General features: G+C 39.1%; 1 protein-coding gene across 3 annotated transcripts in view; it reads right to left on the reverse strand.

The window, feature by feature from the left end:
* FCHSD2 (FCH and double SH3 domains 2) overlaps window positions 1-15,054 on the reverse strand; it is a 339,951-nt gene that overhangs the window by 185,857 nt on the left and 139,040 nt on the right. For all 3 annotated transcript variants that reach the window (XM_032166892.2, XM_032166893.2, XM_032166894.2), the window contains exon 5: window positions 1,091-1,235. In XM_032166892.2, coding sequence (XP_032022783.1) covers window positions 1,091-1,235 — 145 coding nt within the window. The remainder of the gene's footprint in view (window positions 1-1,090; window positions 1,236-15,054) is intronic.

The following is a 15,054-nucleotide window of genomic DNA, read 5'->3' on the forward strand; positions in this document are numbered from 1 at the left end:
CACACACTTTCTTCCAACTCAAAATCACTGGCCAGTGATTACATAGGTTACTCACTATGTTTGTTTTGAAAGAGATATTTTTTGGCAAAGATAAAACACAGGCATTCTTATACAAATACGTTTAACTGACTAATATTAGGTGAGTGCTCTAAAGAAATTAACATTTTACATAAAGACACATATACATTTAACATTGATTTCATGCTACTAGAATCATCTTTGGCAAATGGAAAATTGGGGGGTTTTTGGTGGGAAAGGTGTTTGTAAAAATGTTCTGAAAATCCAAATGACAATTAGAATCAAAACACTGGATGACTTCTAAAATATTATTTCCCTAAATAATTACTTTAATGTTTTCTTTCTTTTACTTTAATATTTTTAAAGTATTAATACTTCCACAAGAAAATTTTAATTACTTATTAGGTATAATGATAATCTCAATTTTTGTAACTCTATTTCCAAAAGAATGCAATTCAATCACCTATTTTCAACAGCCAACTTTTCTAAAAAGTCACATTAAGCAATGTCATTTTCCTATGAATTTTTTATTTCTGTGTAATAAAATATGTCCATTTGAAAACATTCACTCATGTGTAACCCACATAATTAAAGTTTAGAGTCCATCAGGTTTTTTAAAATAAGTTTTTTATATTTAGTCAAAATGTGTCAATTTCCTTTAAATTATTATACAAAATGGGTCAAGTTGAAAGTAAGACAAATTAATGTAAACTTTTTTCAAGAATTAGTGGGATTAATAACCTTGTAACTATTCTAATATACATCAAACTATACTGATATTGTGAAACTAAGTAGATCTATGTACTTGAATTATGCCAAAAAGTGGTATTTCTAAAAAGTATTTACTGAGCTTTTTGAACGTCCACGGATTTGAATTACATTCATTTTTAGCAGTTAATAAAACATAGTACTTAATGAGAACATGTTGAAATCAGAAAATCCTAGTAAAATGTCAACCAGAAGAAACATATGGGACCATATAGTTTTAAATAAAATTTAGCATAATCCTGCAGATTATAAATGTAGCACTGAGATATTAAAATGCATATAAGAACAGAAATAAAAACAATACCCTTTTTAGCTGCTGTTCTTTTAAGCTTCTCACTGTCCTTGCAGGCTCAGAAATGAAGTTTTTATAGTTTTCACATATATTCATCCGAGACTGGGCTACCTGCATTGTTCCCTCGAGAAAAGATTTCCAAACGGGATACATGCTCCTAAATTCAAAGAGGGATAGAAAAGCATTAGGCAGGGAACAGGAAGAAAAAGTTGGCTAACATTTGCTCACAGGGCAGCACTGACAGAATAAATCAATGTCTTCTTTAATGTATTTATAATGATTTATAGGCAATATGTCAGCACACATAAGAAGCAACACGGCATATACTCTATTCTTCTTATAGCTCAGCAATAGGGAGTTTTGATTCACTAGTTATTCTTAATAATGGAGCAAAGTGCTACAAGAATTACAAAGCTAACACTATAAAAATTAGTGAATATTTCAGACTCTCCAAGTCTTTTGCTGTCACAAGGCCATAATTATGAATATCAAGTTTTATTACTTCATTAAGGTATTTTCCTGACTTTACTAATAAGGTAACTGAGGCCCAGACAGATTTTAGAGTATCACTTTAGGTCATATAAGAAGAAGGTGGCACTACTGAGATACAAGATGAAGACTGGGTACCTCTACATATAGTACATTGTCTTTCAACGACATCATTTTACATAAACTGAAGCGGCTGGAAAAATATATCATGAACAACTGTTTATGTGCTTGCAAAGTCTATTTTGTCTGACAAAAGAAATCTATAATTGTGTTGCTCTACATCTGTCTCCCTGTTATAACAATGCTTAGCATCACACTGTGCTTCGGATTCATTCCAAGCAAGTCCCATCACCTTTGCTTGATAAATGTGCTCAGCAATCTCAGTCAAGTCAAAGAATTATTAATCCTTTGCTTTTTCTAGCCAATTTCCTCTTCAACCTTCTTTCCTACTTGCTAAATGCCTTAGTCAATTCTAGCATGCTCCTACACTATTTATAAACACAATCGATAACTTATAACAATGGTAGTGCTTTATTTTTTAAAATGAGTCCTTAAAGTGAAATTCTGATAGATTATAATATTCATCTCCTGAGCTTTCCCTTTTGTGGGAAATCCATATCGATTTTCAACCACAGCAACATGTGGGACTAAATGCTATACAGAATGCTCACTGTGGTCAACAGATGACAGTGTAGAAGCAAGAAAAAGAAAAATTTCCTGGGTCCCTATCTTAGAAATAAAGAAAAAAACTTGATAAACTATGGTTTTCAATCATGGAGTCTTACAAATTAGTTCATGTAATATACCAGATGAATTAGTTTAGATGGAAATAGTCATTATTTCGGCAGAGGTGTATCACTATCCCTTTGGAAAGATTCAATGTGTTGCACCAGCAAAAACTGTCAGCATAAAAGCACTGATGAAGTTAAGAAGAGCAAAATGAACGCCCTCCATGGCCTCACTGCATGACAACCAATGGAACTTGCAATGTAAACTCACCACAGGCTCTCCCTCCTAAGCAGTCCCAACAATTGATTTTCTTGAAGAATGCACTGAGAGAAAAATTCAGTACTATGATTTGTAACTATTAATTTATACTTAAAATACATTTTAAAATAATAAAGAAAATGAAAAAGAACCATTATGAATTGTGATAGGAATAAAGAGAGGAAGGGAGAGACCCTTCATCCATGTTCTTCTCTCAGTGTAATACCCTCTTCTCTTTATCCCTTCTCCTAGTTAATAGCTGTTCGCCCTTCCAGTCTCAGTTTAAATTTCTTTGGGAAGTCTTTCACCATCACCACCAAACCAACCCCCAAACTCAATCAAGTTATTCTTTGTTAGTTGTTCATGGCTCCAGCACTTTTCTTTTAATTATAAATATTTTAATGTAATTGTTTATTAACATCTGTCCCTCTCACTATAGTGAAAGCTCTATGAAGGCAGGGGTATATGTCTTGCTATTGCAAGGACCTAGCAAATAAAGAATGGTTACAATAATATGTGTTGAAGGAGTAAATAAATGAATGGATGAATGTATTAACTATGAAGACTGTACAATAAAAAGACAAATCCTTTCATTAAAAAGATGGTTTAAAAAGAGACCTTTAGAGTTTAGCAGACTTATAGCAGGGAAACATATCCTGAACACTGATATACCATGAAAAGCACAGAATTCAGTCACCAGTCAGAAGACCTAAGTTCAACTTCTAGTTTTAACAAAATAATCATAAGTAGCACACTTCACTATAATTTCATTTCCTCAACGGGCAAATGGAGAAATAACAAAAATACCTGCACCACTTACCTCACAGCGCTATTTTAAAAATTAAATGCAAATGATATGAAAATTCATGATACACAGATTCTTTTAAATGAATACATAGTAACAGTAGCAGAATTGTAACAGAAATAGAAGCACTTCTTGTTAACATAATAGTGGTACTCCCAATGGTAGTGGTGTTTTTCATTCCAATTAAGGAAAAATAATCATAGGCCATAGAGTGATTTTTTTTTTTTTTTTGAGACGGAGTCTCGCTCGGTCACAGAGGCTGGAGTGCAGTGGCGCAATCTTGGCTCACTGCAAGCTCCGCCTCCCGAGTTCACGCCATTCTCCTGCCTCAGCCTCTCCGAGTAGCTGGGACTACAGGCGCCCGCCACCGTGCCCGGCTAATTTTTTGTATTTTTAGTAGAGACAGGGTTTCACTGTGGTCTCGATCTCCTGACCTCGTGATCTGCCCGCCTCGGACTCCCAAAGTGCTGGGATTACAAGTGTGAGCCACGGCACCCGGCCGGTCATAGAGTGATTTTTAAAAAATTTTTATTTCACCAGGTTTCATATGAAGCAACTGTGAAGGATAAGAAAAGTATCAGCCAGCGTGGTGGCTCACGCCTGTAATCCCAGCACTCTGGGAGGCCGAGGTGGGCGGACTACCTGAGGTCAGGAGTTCGTGACCAGCCTGGCCAACATGGTGAAATCCCATCTCTACTGAAAATACAAAAATTAGCCAGGCATTGTGGCTGGCGCCTGTAACCCCACCAGCTACTCAGGAGACTGAGGCAGGAGAATCGCCTTAACTGGAAGGTGGAGGTTACAGTGAGCCGAGATAGTGCCACTGCACTCCAGCCTGGGCAACAGAGTGAGACTCCATCTCCAAAAAAAAAAAAAAAAAAAAAAAGTATCAAATACGGTACTTTGCCATTCTACGTATCACATGGTAAGTACTACATTATGTATCTTACATTTATAATATCATTTAATCCTCATCATAACTCTGTAAGATAGGTATTATTCTCATTTTACAGAGGAGAAAATTGAGGCTCCGAGAGGTTGTGAAATTTTTCTAAGGCTACTCACCAGGAAATAGCACCTCCATGGTCATAACCTAGACTCTGCCATTACTAATAACTACTGCTTTGCTCTCATCCCAAGTTCAATCTTCTGATTTCTGACTAACACCTCCTGATTCTACTCACACCCTTTAGAATTCTGACTCTAACAATTACTCAATCCTATAAGAACCCACAATCCAGTTGGTCCTACCCCCTTTCCATTGTCTCTTGCCCCTCTCATAATCTCCCTTTTCAGTTCATTACCCAGCTTAGGTTTCATGGTCTATCCTTATAATCACTCCCTTATGTATGCCCTTATTACCCTTGCCTCTTTCTCTTTCCACCTTTATAACCTACAAGCTCCTACTTTGGTTAAATCTAAAACTGTTTACATCATACCAAAGTATATGGCAGAATGTGGCTGGAGAAAAAGATAATTACGTTGCCTGGTCGCATTTTAAATTGATGTCAAATAAATGCTGGTAACCCCTTAGTGCTACCCAGCAAGGGTACTATATTTCCTTAATCCATTCTTCACCCACCCTTCTACACAATTATTTCCCAACTTCTCTCTTCTCAAACCTCTAATACGACCACACTTTCAGCCAACAGTGGCACTATCAGAAGGCAATGTCCACATGTTCTCACCACATCTGCCAAACTCCTTGTCTCTGCACCCATACATTGTGCCAATCCTCCTATTACTTGCACGAACTACCCGTGCTCTGAAGGCCAACTCCTCACATTTACACTATGTTACATAACCTCTCACTCAAGAATATCAATTCAAAAATCTACAACGTCAGTTTTTCCCTCTCTACTGGAGCATTCTTGTGAGCAAACATGCTATAATATTCCATTTGAAAAATCTCCATCAAACCTCCATTTCTCACCAGCTACCACCCTAATGTCTGCTCTCTTTTATAGAAAAACTCCTTGAAAGAATTATCTAAAATTACTGTTTCTACTTTCTCTCATCTGGGTCTCTCAATTCTATCCAAATCAGACTTTAGTGTCTACCACTCTTCTGAAATTGCTTGCCAAAGTTATCAATGATCTTCCTATGGCTAGTCCAAATAGTTCAAGTCTTGATTCTATTACTCGACCTATCAGCAACATTTACCTAGTTTATCCTTCTTGAAATGTTTTCTTCACTTGGCTTCTAGGACATCACTCTCCCTTAGTCTACTCCCACCTCACCAGCCATTCTTTAGTCTCTCCTTTGCCGGTTCCTCTTCATCTCACTGTCCCATAAATACTGGAGTGCCCTCAAGTCAGACCCCAGGCTTCTTCTCTTCTCTAACTACATTCACTCTGTTGAAAATTGTTTTTAAATTTTTATTTTATTTTTATTATTTATTTTTAGAGATAAGGTCTTGCTCTGTCACTCAGGTGGTAGTGCAGTGGCACAGTCATAGCTGACTGCCTCAAACGCCTGGGCTCAAGCAATCCTCCTACCTCAGCCTTCCAAAGTGCTAGAATTTCAGATGTGAGCCACTGCACCAGGCCTACATTCAGCCTTTAGATGATCTCACTCTATAGATGGCTTTAAAGCCATCCGGTCTCATGGCTTTAAAGAGTATCAATATGCTGACTATTCCTAAACTTTTTTTTTTTTTTTAAAGGCAGCGTCTTGTTCTGTTGCTCAGGCTGGAGTGCACTGGCATGATCACAGCTTACTACAGCCTCGAACTCCTGGGCTCAAGTGGTCCTCCCGCCTCAGCCTCCCAAGTAACTGGGCCTACAGGCATGAGCCACTGCATCTGGCTATTTTTTTTCTAAATAGAAATGGTGTCTCACTTTGTTGCTTAATCTGCATCTTGAACTCCTGGCTTTGAGCCATCCTCCTGCCTTAGCCTCCTAAAATTCTGGGATTACATGCATGAACCACTACTCTCAGCCCAATTCCTGTATTTTTAATTCCTGCCCAGACACCTTCCCTAAACCCTAACTGCCTGTTCAACATATCCAACTTGGATATTTAGTAGGCACCTTACACCTAACATGTACAAAACTAAATTCTTGATTTCCCTAAAATCTGTTCTGGCAATCTATCTGTTCCATCTCATTGACAGCAACTCAAACCTTCTAGTAGTTGGCTCAAACCCAAAGCCCTGGAATCATCATTGATTCCTCATTTGTCTATCATATCTGCTCCATCAAGAAATCCTCTTTTGCTAGACTTAAAAAATACCATGGAATTTAATTACTGCCAGTCTCCTCCACTGTGACTACCCTGCTTTGAGCCACCCTCACCTTATGCCTAGATTACTACAACAGTCTCCTACCTGCCCTCTCTGCTTCTGCCTTGTCCCCCAACACCTGTGCTCTGCACATTACAGCAATTGCTGCGCAATCACTTCTTGGCCCTCTGTATTCTCCCTACTATGCTTACTTACTGTTCTTACCGCCAATTGGCATATATGTTTAAATATTCGCTTGTTTACTGTTTGTCTTCCCTCATTAGAATGTAGGCTCCATGCAGCAGAAGCTTTGTTTCATTCACTGTTGTATGTTCGGCACAGGGTATGGCATAGCAGGCACTCAATACATATTTACTGGAGGAGGAGAGGAAGGAATGATGGAGCCTAGATTTGAAACCAAATGTGTCTGGCTCCCAAACCTCTGTCTTTTGCTGACATAAGATTGTTCTTAGCCTCAGTAACAATGCTGAACATTAAAAAGGGTCTCTTCATTCTGATATAGTTCATACCAAGACTTATGTATCCTAAGTCCTTTGTACACATCATCTACTATTTTTGTCTCCTATCTTCTGTACTATTATTTACTTATCATTTGTGTTAAAATGACTAACCTTTTAAACTAAAATATATGTATCTTACGACTTTATATCACTATTATAACTGAAAAATATTTGCCATAATAATTAGGTTATAACTAGTAAAATACAAAACCATTCATCCATATACCACCTAAGTTCATGCTGTGAACTATTTCTTATATGAATATCATATAAAATATCTAGGAAAACCTAGAAAACTTTACCAGAAGAAATTTCTCGTTAAGAAATAAATCAAGGCTGAGCACAGTGGCTCACGCATGTAATCCCAGCATTTTGGGAGGCTGAGGCAGAAGGATTGCTTGAGGCCAGGAGTTTGAGATCAGCCTGGGCAATATAACAAAACCTCGCCTCTACAAAAACAATTTTAAAATTAGCCAAGCATGGTGGTAGTGGTGGCTATGCAGGAGGTGATGTGGAAGGATCACTTGGATCCAAGAGTTTGAGGCTACAGTGAGCCACTTCACTCCAGCTTAGGTGCAAAAGTGAGACCCTGTTTTGAAAGAAAGGAAAGAAGAAAGAAAAAAGGGGGGAAAAAGGAAAGGAAAAGAAAAGAAAGAAATCAAGAAATTCTTAACTGTTAAATTCTTAACAAGATCTTAAGTGTGGAAGAGGTCACACAAAACTACATATGTGGTAAAACTGCACAGAACTCAATATGCACACACTTATATACACATAAATGAATGCGTATAAAACTAATGAATTCTGAATTAAGTTGGATGACTGTATCACTATCAATTTCTTGGTTGTGATATTATACTACAGTTATGCAAGATATTACCACTGGGAGAACTGGGTGGGGAATGTAAGAGCACTCTTTGTATTTATTATTTCTAACGACTGTATGTGTAGCTACAATTATCTCAAAGTAAAAAGTGTTTAAGATATAACAAACAAAACCACAGGTCTTCCCTAGGCTTAGAAATACACCTTTCTACTGGCATCACATCTCAAGACAACTCCGGAAAATGTGATTAAGGGCTGGCTGCAGTGACTCACGCCTGTAGCACTTTGAGAGGCTGAGGCAGGCAGATCACTTGAGGCCAGGAGTTTGCGACCAGCCAGGCCAACATAGTAAAACCCCATCTCTACTAAAAATACAAAAATTAGCAGGGCATGGTGGTGCACACCTGTAATCCCAGCTATTCAGGAAGCTGAGGCACAAGAATTGCTTGAACCCAGGAGGAGAAGGTTGCAGTGGGCCAAGACTGCACCACTGCACTCCAGCCTGGGCGACAGATCAAGACTGTCTCAAAACAAAGAAAAGAAAATGTGATTAAGTTCATAACCTAAGAATAATTTATAGTAACTAATAACAAGAAGAATGGTGTTTTAATAAATGTTCATACACGGTTGTTATTGGCAGTAGAAAGGGAGAATATCCTAAGCCTGCGTAACAGAAATAAAGACAGGGAAAAAGACTGCTTTCAGTCCAGTGGAGGTGTTGATAAGAACTGAAATACAACTGCAACCGAGGTGCCCAAGGGTTGGAAAACCAAGGATGAAAGGAGAAATGGCCAGAGGTAAGTAGAGAGATAGTTTGGTGCCAAGTTTCTGCATGGTTTTGAATATCATTAAAATAAATTTAAATTTATCCCACTGGCAAGGAAAAACAATAGAAGATTTTCAAGCAGGGGAGTGATAGTAGGCCTGTTTTACAAAGATATAAAGATATAGTTTGTGTCATTACAGCAGATGGAATTGTGAAAGAAAGAAATCACATGCAAACAAGCAGCTACTTAACATTCCAGATGTGAAGAGATCTACAAAGAAGGTAAAATTAGAGGCAGCTTTTTGTTTCCCAAGTTGAAAAGTTAATAAAAATATATTATTATTACCAGTTCATAGTCAAGATTTAAAGACAAGAATATAAATAAGCTTACTTAAAAGAGTCATTAGAGAGCTGAGGGACTTTTGAGAAGCATTTACATAGAAAGGAATGAAAACCTGTTCTCAAAAAAAAAAAAAAAAAAGGTCCAAGAGAAAGTAGTGTTACAAAAATCTAATGCAAATTGAGGTTGTTTAATGACATTAAATGCTGCATGTATCATCAGATAGGCAAACAATTTAAAAGACTGATTACATGCACTGTTGGTAAAAAATAAAAACAAAGGGACAATTTAAAATCATACTACAGACTGGGTTTGGTGGCTCACGCCTGTAATCCCAGCTGTTTGGGAGGCTGAGGTGGGCTGATCACTTGAGGTCAAGAGTTCGAGACCAGCCTGGCCAACATGGTGAAACTCCATCTCTACTAAAAATACAAAAATTAGCCAGGTGTGTTGGCGTACACCTGTAATCCCAGTTGCTCAGGAGGCTGAGGCATGAGAATCGCTTGAACCTGGGAGGTGGAGGTTGCAGTGAGCCAAGATCGTGCCACTACACTCCAGCCTGGGTGATAGAGTGAAAACTGTCTCAAAAAACAAAGTCATACTAGAAAAAATTAAATATATTTATATAGTTTATGGGGAACAATTTCCAATATTAATATTTTAGGGCCAGTCTAGTAGTGATGAATTCCCTAACCTTTTGCTTGTCTGGGAAAGAATTTACTTCTCCTTCACTTATGAAGGATAATTTTGCTGGATACAGTATCCTTGGTTGGTAGTTTTTTTCTCTTTCAGTACTTTGAATATATCATACCATTCTCTCTTGGCCTGTAAAGGTTTCTGCTGAGAAATCTGCTATTAGTCTCATAGCTGTTCCTTGATAGGTGACTGCATGCTTTTTTCTTGCTGTTTTTTGAATTCTCTCTTTGTCTTTGATGTTAGATAGTTTGACTATAATGTACCATGGATAATGCCTTTTTGCATTTCATCTTCTTGGGGGGTCTCAGAGCCTCCAGTATCTGGATGTCTAAATCTCTTGTTAGACTTGGGAAGTTTTTGTCTATTATTTCATCAAATAGATTTTCCAACCCTTCCCTTCCCTCTTTGCCATCTGGGAAACCAATAATGTGTGTATTTGGTCACTGTATGTTGTCCCATATATCACAAAGGCTTTGTTAATTCTTTCTTATTTTTCTTCTTTTTGTCTGCTTGGGTTATTTCACAGGACCTGTCTTCAAGTTTTGAGATCTTCTCTTTTGCTTGATCTAGTCTATTGTTGAAGCTTTCAAATGTATTTTGTATTTCATTCAATGAATTCTTCCATTATAGAATTTCTGTTTGGTTCTTTTTTATACCTCTCTCTTTGGTAAATTTCTCATTCATATCCTGAATTGTTTTTCTGATTTCTCTGTACTGTTTTTCAGAATTTTCTTGTATCTCATTGAGATTCTTTAATATCAAAATTTTGAATTCTTTTTCCAGGATTTTATAAATTTGTTTTTTATTGGGATCTGTTACTAGAGAATTATGTTATTCCTTTGGAGTTATATTTCCTTGCTTTTTCATGTTTCCTACATTGATAACTGCACATCTGATGTAATAGTCACTTCTTCCAATTTTTTGAATTTGCTTCTGTAGGGAATGTTTTCCTGAAGATAGATCTATGGTGTTGTTTGGGTAGGGCCCTTTGGCCTTGATTCTGGGTGCTTGCAGTGGTACAGTATCTGTACGATTTCTTTGGCTATAAACAGTGTCAGTGGTGTATATAATTTCTTCAGTGGTTTTAGGTGCAGTTATTAGTGGGGCCTGTGGTAAAGTTTTGCTGAGGATTGGGACACCAGGTAGGCCAGTCTTTGAGCCCCAGTAGAGGCAGTGGTGAGTTGGCACCAGTAGTCCAGGTGGGCTTCAGGTAGCTTACTCAGATGCTGATAGTTGCAGCAGTGAGCTGGGTGGGTGGGCGGATTCTTGGGCCTCTGGGCAGCTGGCATAAAACAGCAGTGGCAGTGGTGGGACAATCTTCTGGGTCTTGAGCAGTGTATGCTGGTGTTGGTGGTGGCTGTGATGGGGTGGGCAGCTCAGTCTCCAAGCCTGCAGGTGGCATGTGCAGGTAGGTGTCAGCTGTGATTGTAGTGGCAGGCATGGGTAGAACCAACCTCAAGCCCCCTGGAGGAGTATTCAGGTGCCAATGGTAGTAGAATGCGCTGGGGAATCTCCTGGACCCTAGCCTGTGTGCTCTGGCATGGAGTAGGGATATGAAGCCAGGTTGGGGTGGCTTGTCCTCAGGCTCTCAACAATATGTGCAGGTGCCAGTCATCATAGGCAGGGGCAGGCTGATCCCTAGGCCACTGGCAGAATGCTCAGGTGGGGGGCAGTAGTGGCTGCACTGCTGCCCTGCCACTGGAGAAGGGAGGGATACCTTCTGAGCTGGAAGCCTAGGCTAGCAGGTGGGGAACATGTGAACCACCTAGGCTAGCAGGTGGGAAATACTTGCCCCAGCATCACTCACTCCCCAGCAGCACTTACACTGCTAACCTAACAGTGTTAACCCACACCTTGGCCCCAAGGGCAGCAGCTCACACTTCTCTCGTGCTTTAGCCCTAGTGCTGCTGGACCCCAGGATAGTGCACAGTCTGTTGGGGGCAGGGCTCTAAAATAGTGCCTTGCTGCAGTTGCTTAGTTCTCAGAGTGTGTGTGGGACCCAGCATGGGCTCCCTTCTTGGTGTAGTGCCATCACACAATCTCCTGGCAGCTCCCTATCTTAGTTTCAAGGCCCAGGAAGGTTGAAGGGCTCTTCCATGGCCAGCACTGCAGAAGTCTACAGTGGGAATGTGGACCAATGGGGTCTCTCTTGGCTCCTGACTAATCCCACCTGAACAGGCTACCTTGTTTCCCTTTCCTTTTTAACTTTAGGTATTTCCTGTCACTTTTCTGTTGAATTCCAGTGTTCTCTCTTGGATGATCTAGTCAACATGTGATTATTCACTCACTAGTTTGGTTTTTCTTAGTGGAGGAGGTACGAAGTGCCCCTAGTCAGCCAGCTTGAAGCCTCTCCCTCCAATATCAACATTTTAAATACATAAACCCTTTGATCCAGCATTTCTCTCTCTAAGAATTTACCTTACAGGTACATTTTCAGTGTACAAAAATATACTTATGTTCATACAGAACTTATTCACTGCAGCATTATTTGAAATACTAATAAACTAACTACAAATAGGGATGTGGATAACAAAAGTATAGTTCATCAATACAATGGCACTAAAGCAGGCATTAAAAAGAATGAGGGACCAGAACATACTGACATGAAGGGATTTCTAAAATAGACTCCTTAAGTGTGTGTGCGGGGAGCAGGGGTGTTACAGAGTGCATGTATATAATAATTGCAGTTCTGTTAGAAACAACAAAACTATGTATGTCCATGCGTGAATCACACAGAAAAAAATGTGAAAGAAAAGACCACACACTTGTAATAGCAATTACCCTAGGGGAGTAGAAATGTGAATGGAAGATGCTTGGGAAATGATATTCTTTATACTCCTGTCCTGTTTACCTACTTGATAAAAAACATGTATTACTTGGATAAGAATTTAAAACTACCAATGCAAATATACATACGAAAAAGTTAAATGGAAAATTTTAAATGACTAAAACTAAAATAAGCTCCAAATAAACAAAAACATTGGCAATTGTTCTCAGCCTCAATCCTGATCTTTCTATTGTCTTTTTCACAATAGCACCACCATCCTCTCAGTTGCCTAAATGAAAGCACCTGGGAGTCATTGTATAATTCTTCATCTCTCTCTCCCCCTGCTTCATTCATTCAGTCAGTAAATATTTATCCAGTGCTTTCTATGTTGCAAGAGCTATTTTAAATATGAAGACAATTGTTTATATATGTAATTTGTCTCAGAACAAATTTGACAAACACAAAAAACAACTCTGCCAAATCATTTGCAAGTCCTCTTGCTTAAGTCTTCTAAATACCTCTGAAATCTTCCTTAAAACTTGATTTCTGCTACAATTTCCTTGGTTCAAATATGAGATGATGAGGAATTAAATTCCTGCCATTCTATCCTTTCTGAATTCTTCCTCACACCCCTCGAATCCACCTTTATACTATCACTAAAGATGATAACGTGATTCCTCTCATGGAAACATTTCAACACCTCCATTATGTTCTGAATAAAAAAGCAAACTCTATACTGTGATATGTAAAGTCCTTTTATGATGCCTACCTATGATGTATCCTTAATCTCCACCACTCCAGTTAACCTCTAACCCACATACTTCACAGTAACCCTACTGAACTGTTACCTAACAGTCACATTTTCTCATGCTCCATGCCTTAAAGTGGTTATTTTCACTTAGAATTCCTTTTACCAAACTGTCTGCCTGGAAAACTCCTGCACATTCTTTAGACCTGGCTCTACAAGCCTAGGTTTTCTTCTATGGCTCCAATGCCCCTCTCCTACTACCCAATTCTGCAACTGTTTATAGTGGCTATCTCCTGTATGCTTACGAAGGACAGACAGCGTATCTTCTAGTCTCTCTAATCCTAAGGTCTACTTTAACTGCTGACATGTAGTAGGCATTTCATATGTATCCTATGAATAAGAAAGAAAGAATGAATGTGTGTTTAAATAGCTATCTGACCTTGAGTAAGACAAATAACCTGAGACCTGGTTTCCTAGTGTATAAAATGAGAATTATTATATCTACCTCACAGAGCTGTTCTGATAATCATGGGAGATGAGTTCTTAGCACAGTGTCTGCCACATAGTAAATATTTGGTATATCTTGGCTTGCAATACTTTTTTAAATTAGGGTTTATAAGCTAGCCTAGGAGCATAGCTTTTTAATCCTTACTTCTTTGGTAACCTGAATCCTGAATTTTAAATAAACTTGGAATATAACTCCTGGCCTCTCAAGCAATCCTCCCATCTCAGGCTCCCAAAGCACTGGGATTGCAGGCATGAGCCACCATGCCCAGCCTAACTATAAGTTGGATCCTTCTTTACTGCAAGCAAACTTCTTCTTAGGCTGATTTCCTTATATCAGCAACACTGAATATCCCATGCTCACTGTCACCTCAAGGTTTTGTTCTACTTGCCTCTCTTACCTAGAATTTCATCTCTCCTCTCTTCCTCCTTAGCTGAATTCTGCAGATACAGAAAATCCTTAAGAAAATCTGTGTGGTTTCTTTGTCTTTTTTTTTTTTTTTTTTTGAGACGGAGTCTCGCTCTGTCACCCAGGCTGGAGTGCAATGGCGCGATCTCAGCTCACTGCAAGCTCTGCCCCCTTGGGTTCACGCCATTCTCCTGCCTCAGCCTCCTGAGTATCTGGGACTACAGGCGCCCGCCACAATGCCTGGCTAATTTTTTTTTGTATATTTAGTAGAGATGGGGTTTCACCATGTTAGCCAGGATGGTCTCGATCTCCTGACCTCGTGATCCGCCTGCCTCGGCCTCCCAAAGTGCTGGGATTACAGGCTTGAGCCACCGTGCCCGGCCTTTTTTTGGGAGACAGAGTCTCACTCTGTCACCCAGGCTGGAGGGGAGTGGTGCATTCACAGCTAACTGCAGCCTTGAACTCCTGGGCTCAAGCAATCCTCCTGCCTTAGCCTCCTGAGTAGCTGGGACTACAGGCAAGTACCACCACACCCAGCTAATGTTTGTATTTTTTTGTAGAGATGGAGTCTCGCTATACTGACCAGGCTAGTCTTGAACTACTGGCCTCAAGTGATCCTTCCACCTCGGCCTCCCAAAGTGCTAGGATTATAGGCATGAAGAAAATCTATTAATATTTTTATTCCCTGTTTTGCTTTAATATGCCCTATTGCAATCATACTGTTCTATTATTTATAGCTCTCAAGACACCTTCCATGATATCAGTAGGCCACTGTGAAGAACTATTAGGGTTTCTTATCATATATCCTTCAGTTTTCTAGCTTCATTGCCACATTCTTAAGAAATTATCTGATGTCATTGTGGTTTTGATTTGCATTTCTCTGATGGCCAGTGATG

Source organism: Hylobates moloch, unplaced genomic scaffold (genome assembly GCF_009828535.3).
Source record: "Hylobates moloch isolate HMO894 unplaced genomic scaffold, HMol_V3 SCAFFOLD_11, whole genome shotgun sequence".
In the NCBI taxonomy this organism is placed as follows: domain Eukaryota; kingdom Metazoa; phylum Chordata; class Mammalia; order Primates; family Hylobatidae; genus Hylobates; species Hylobates moloch.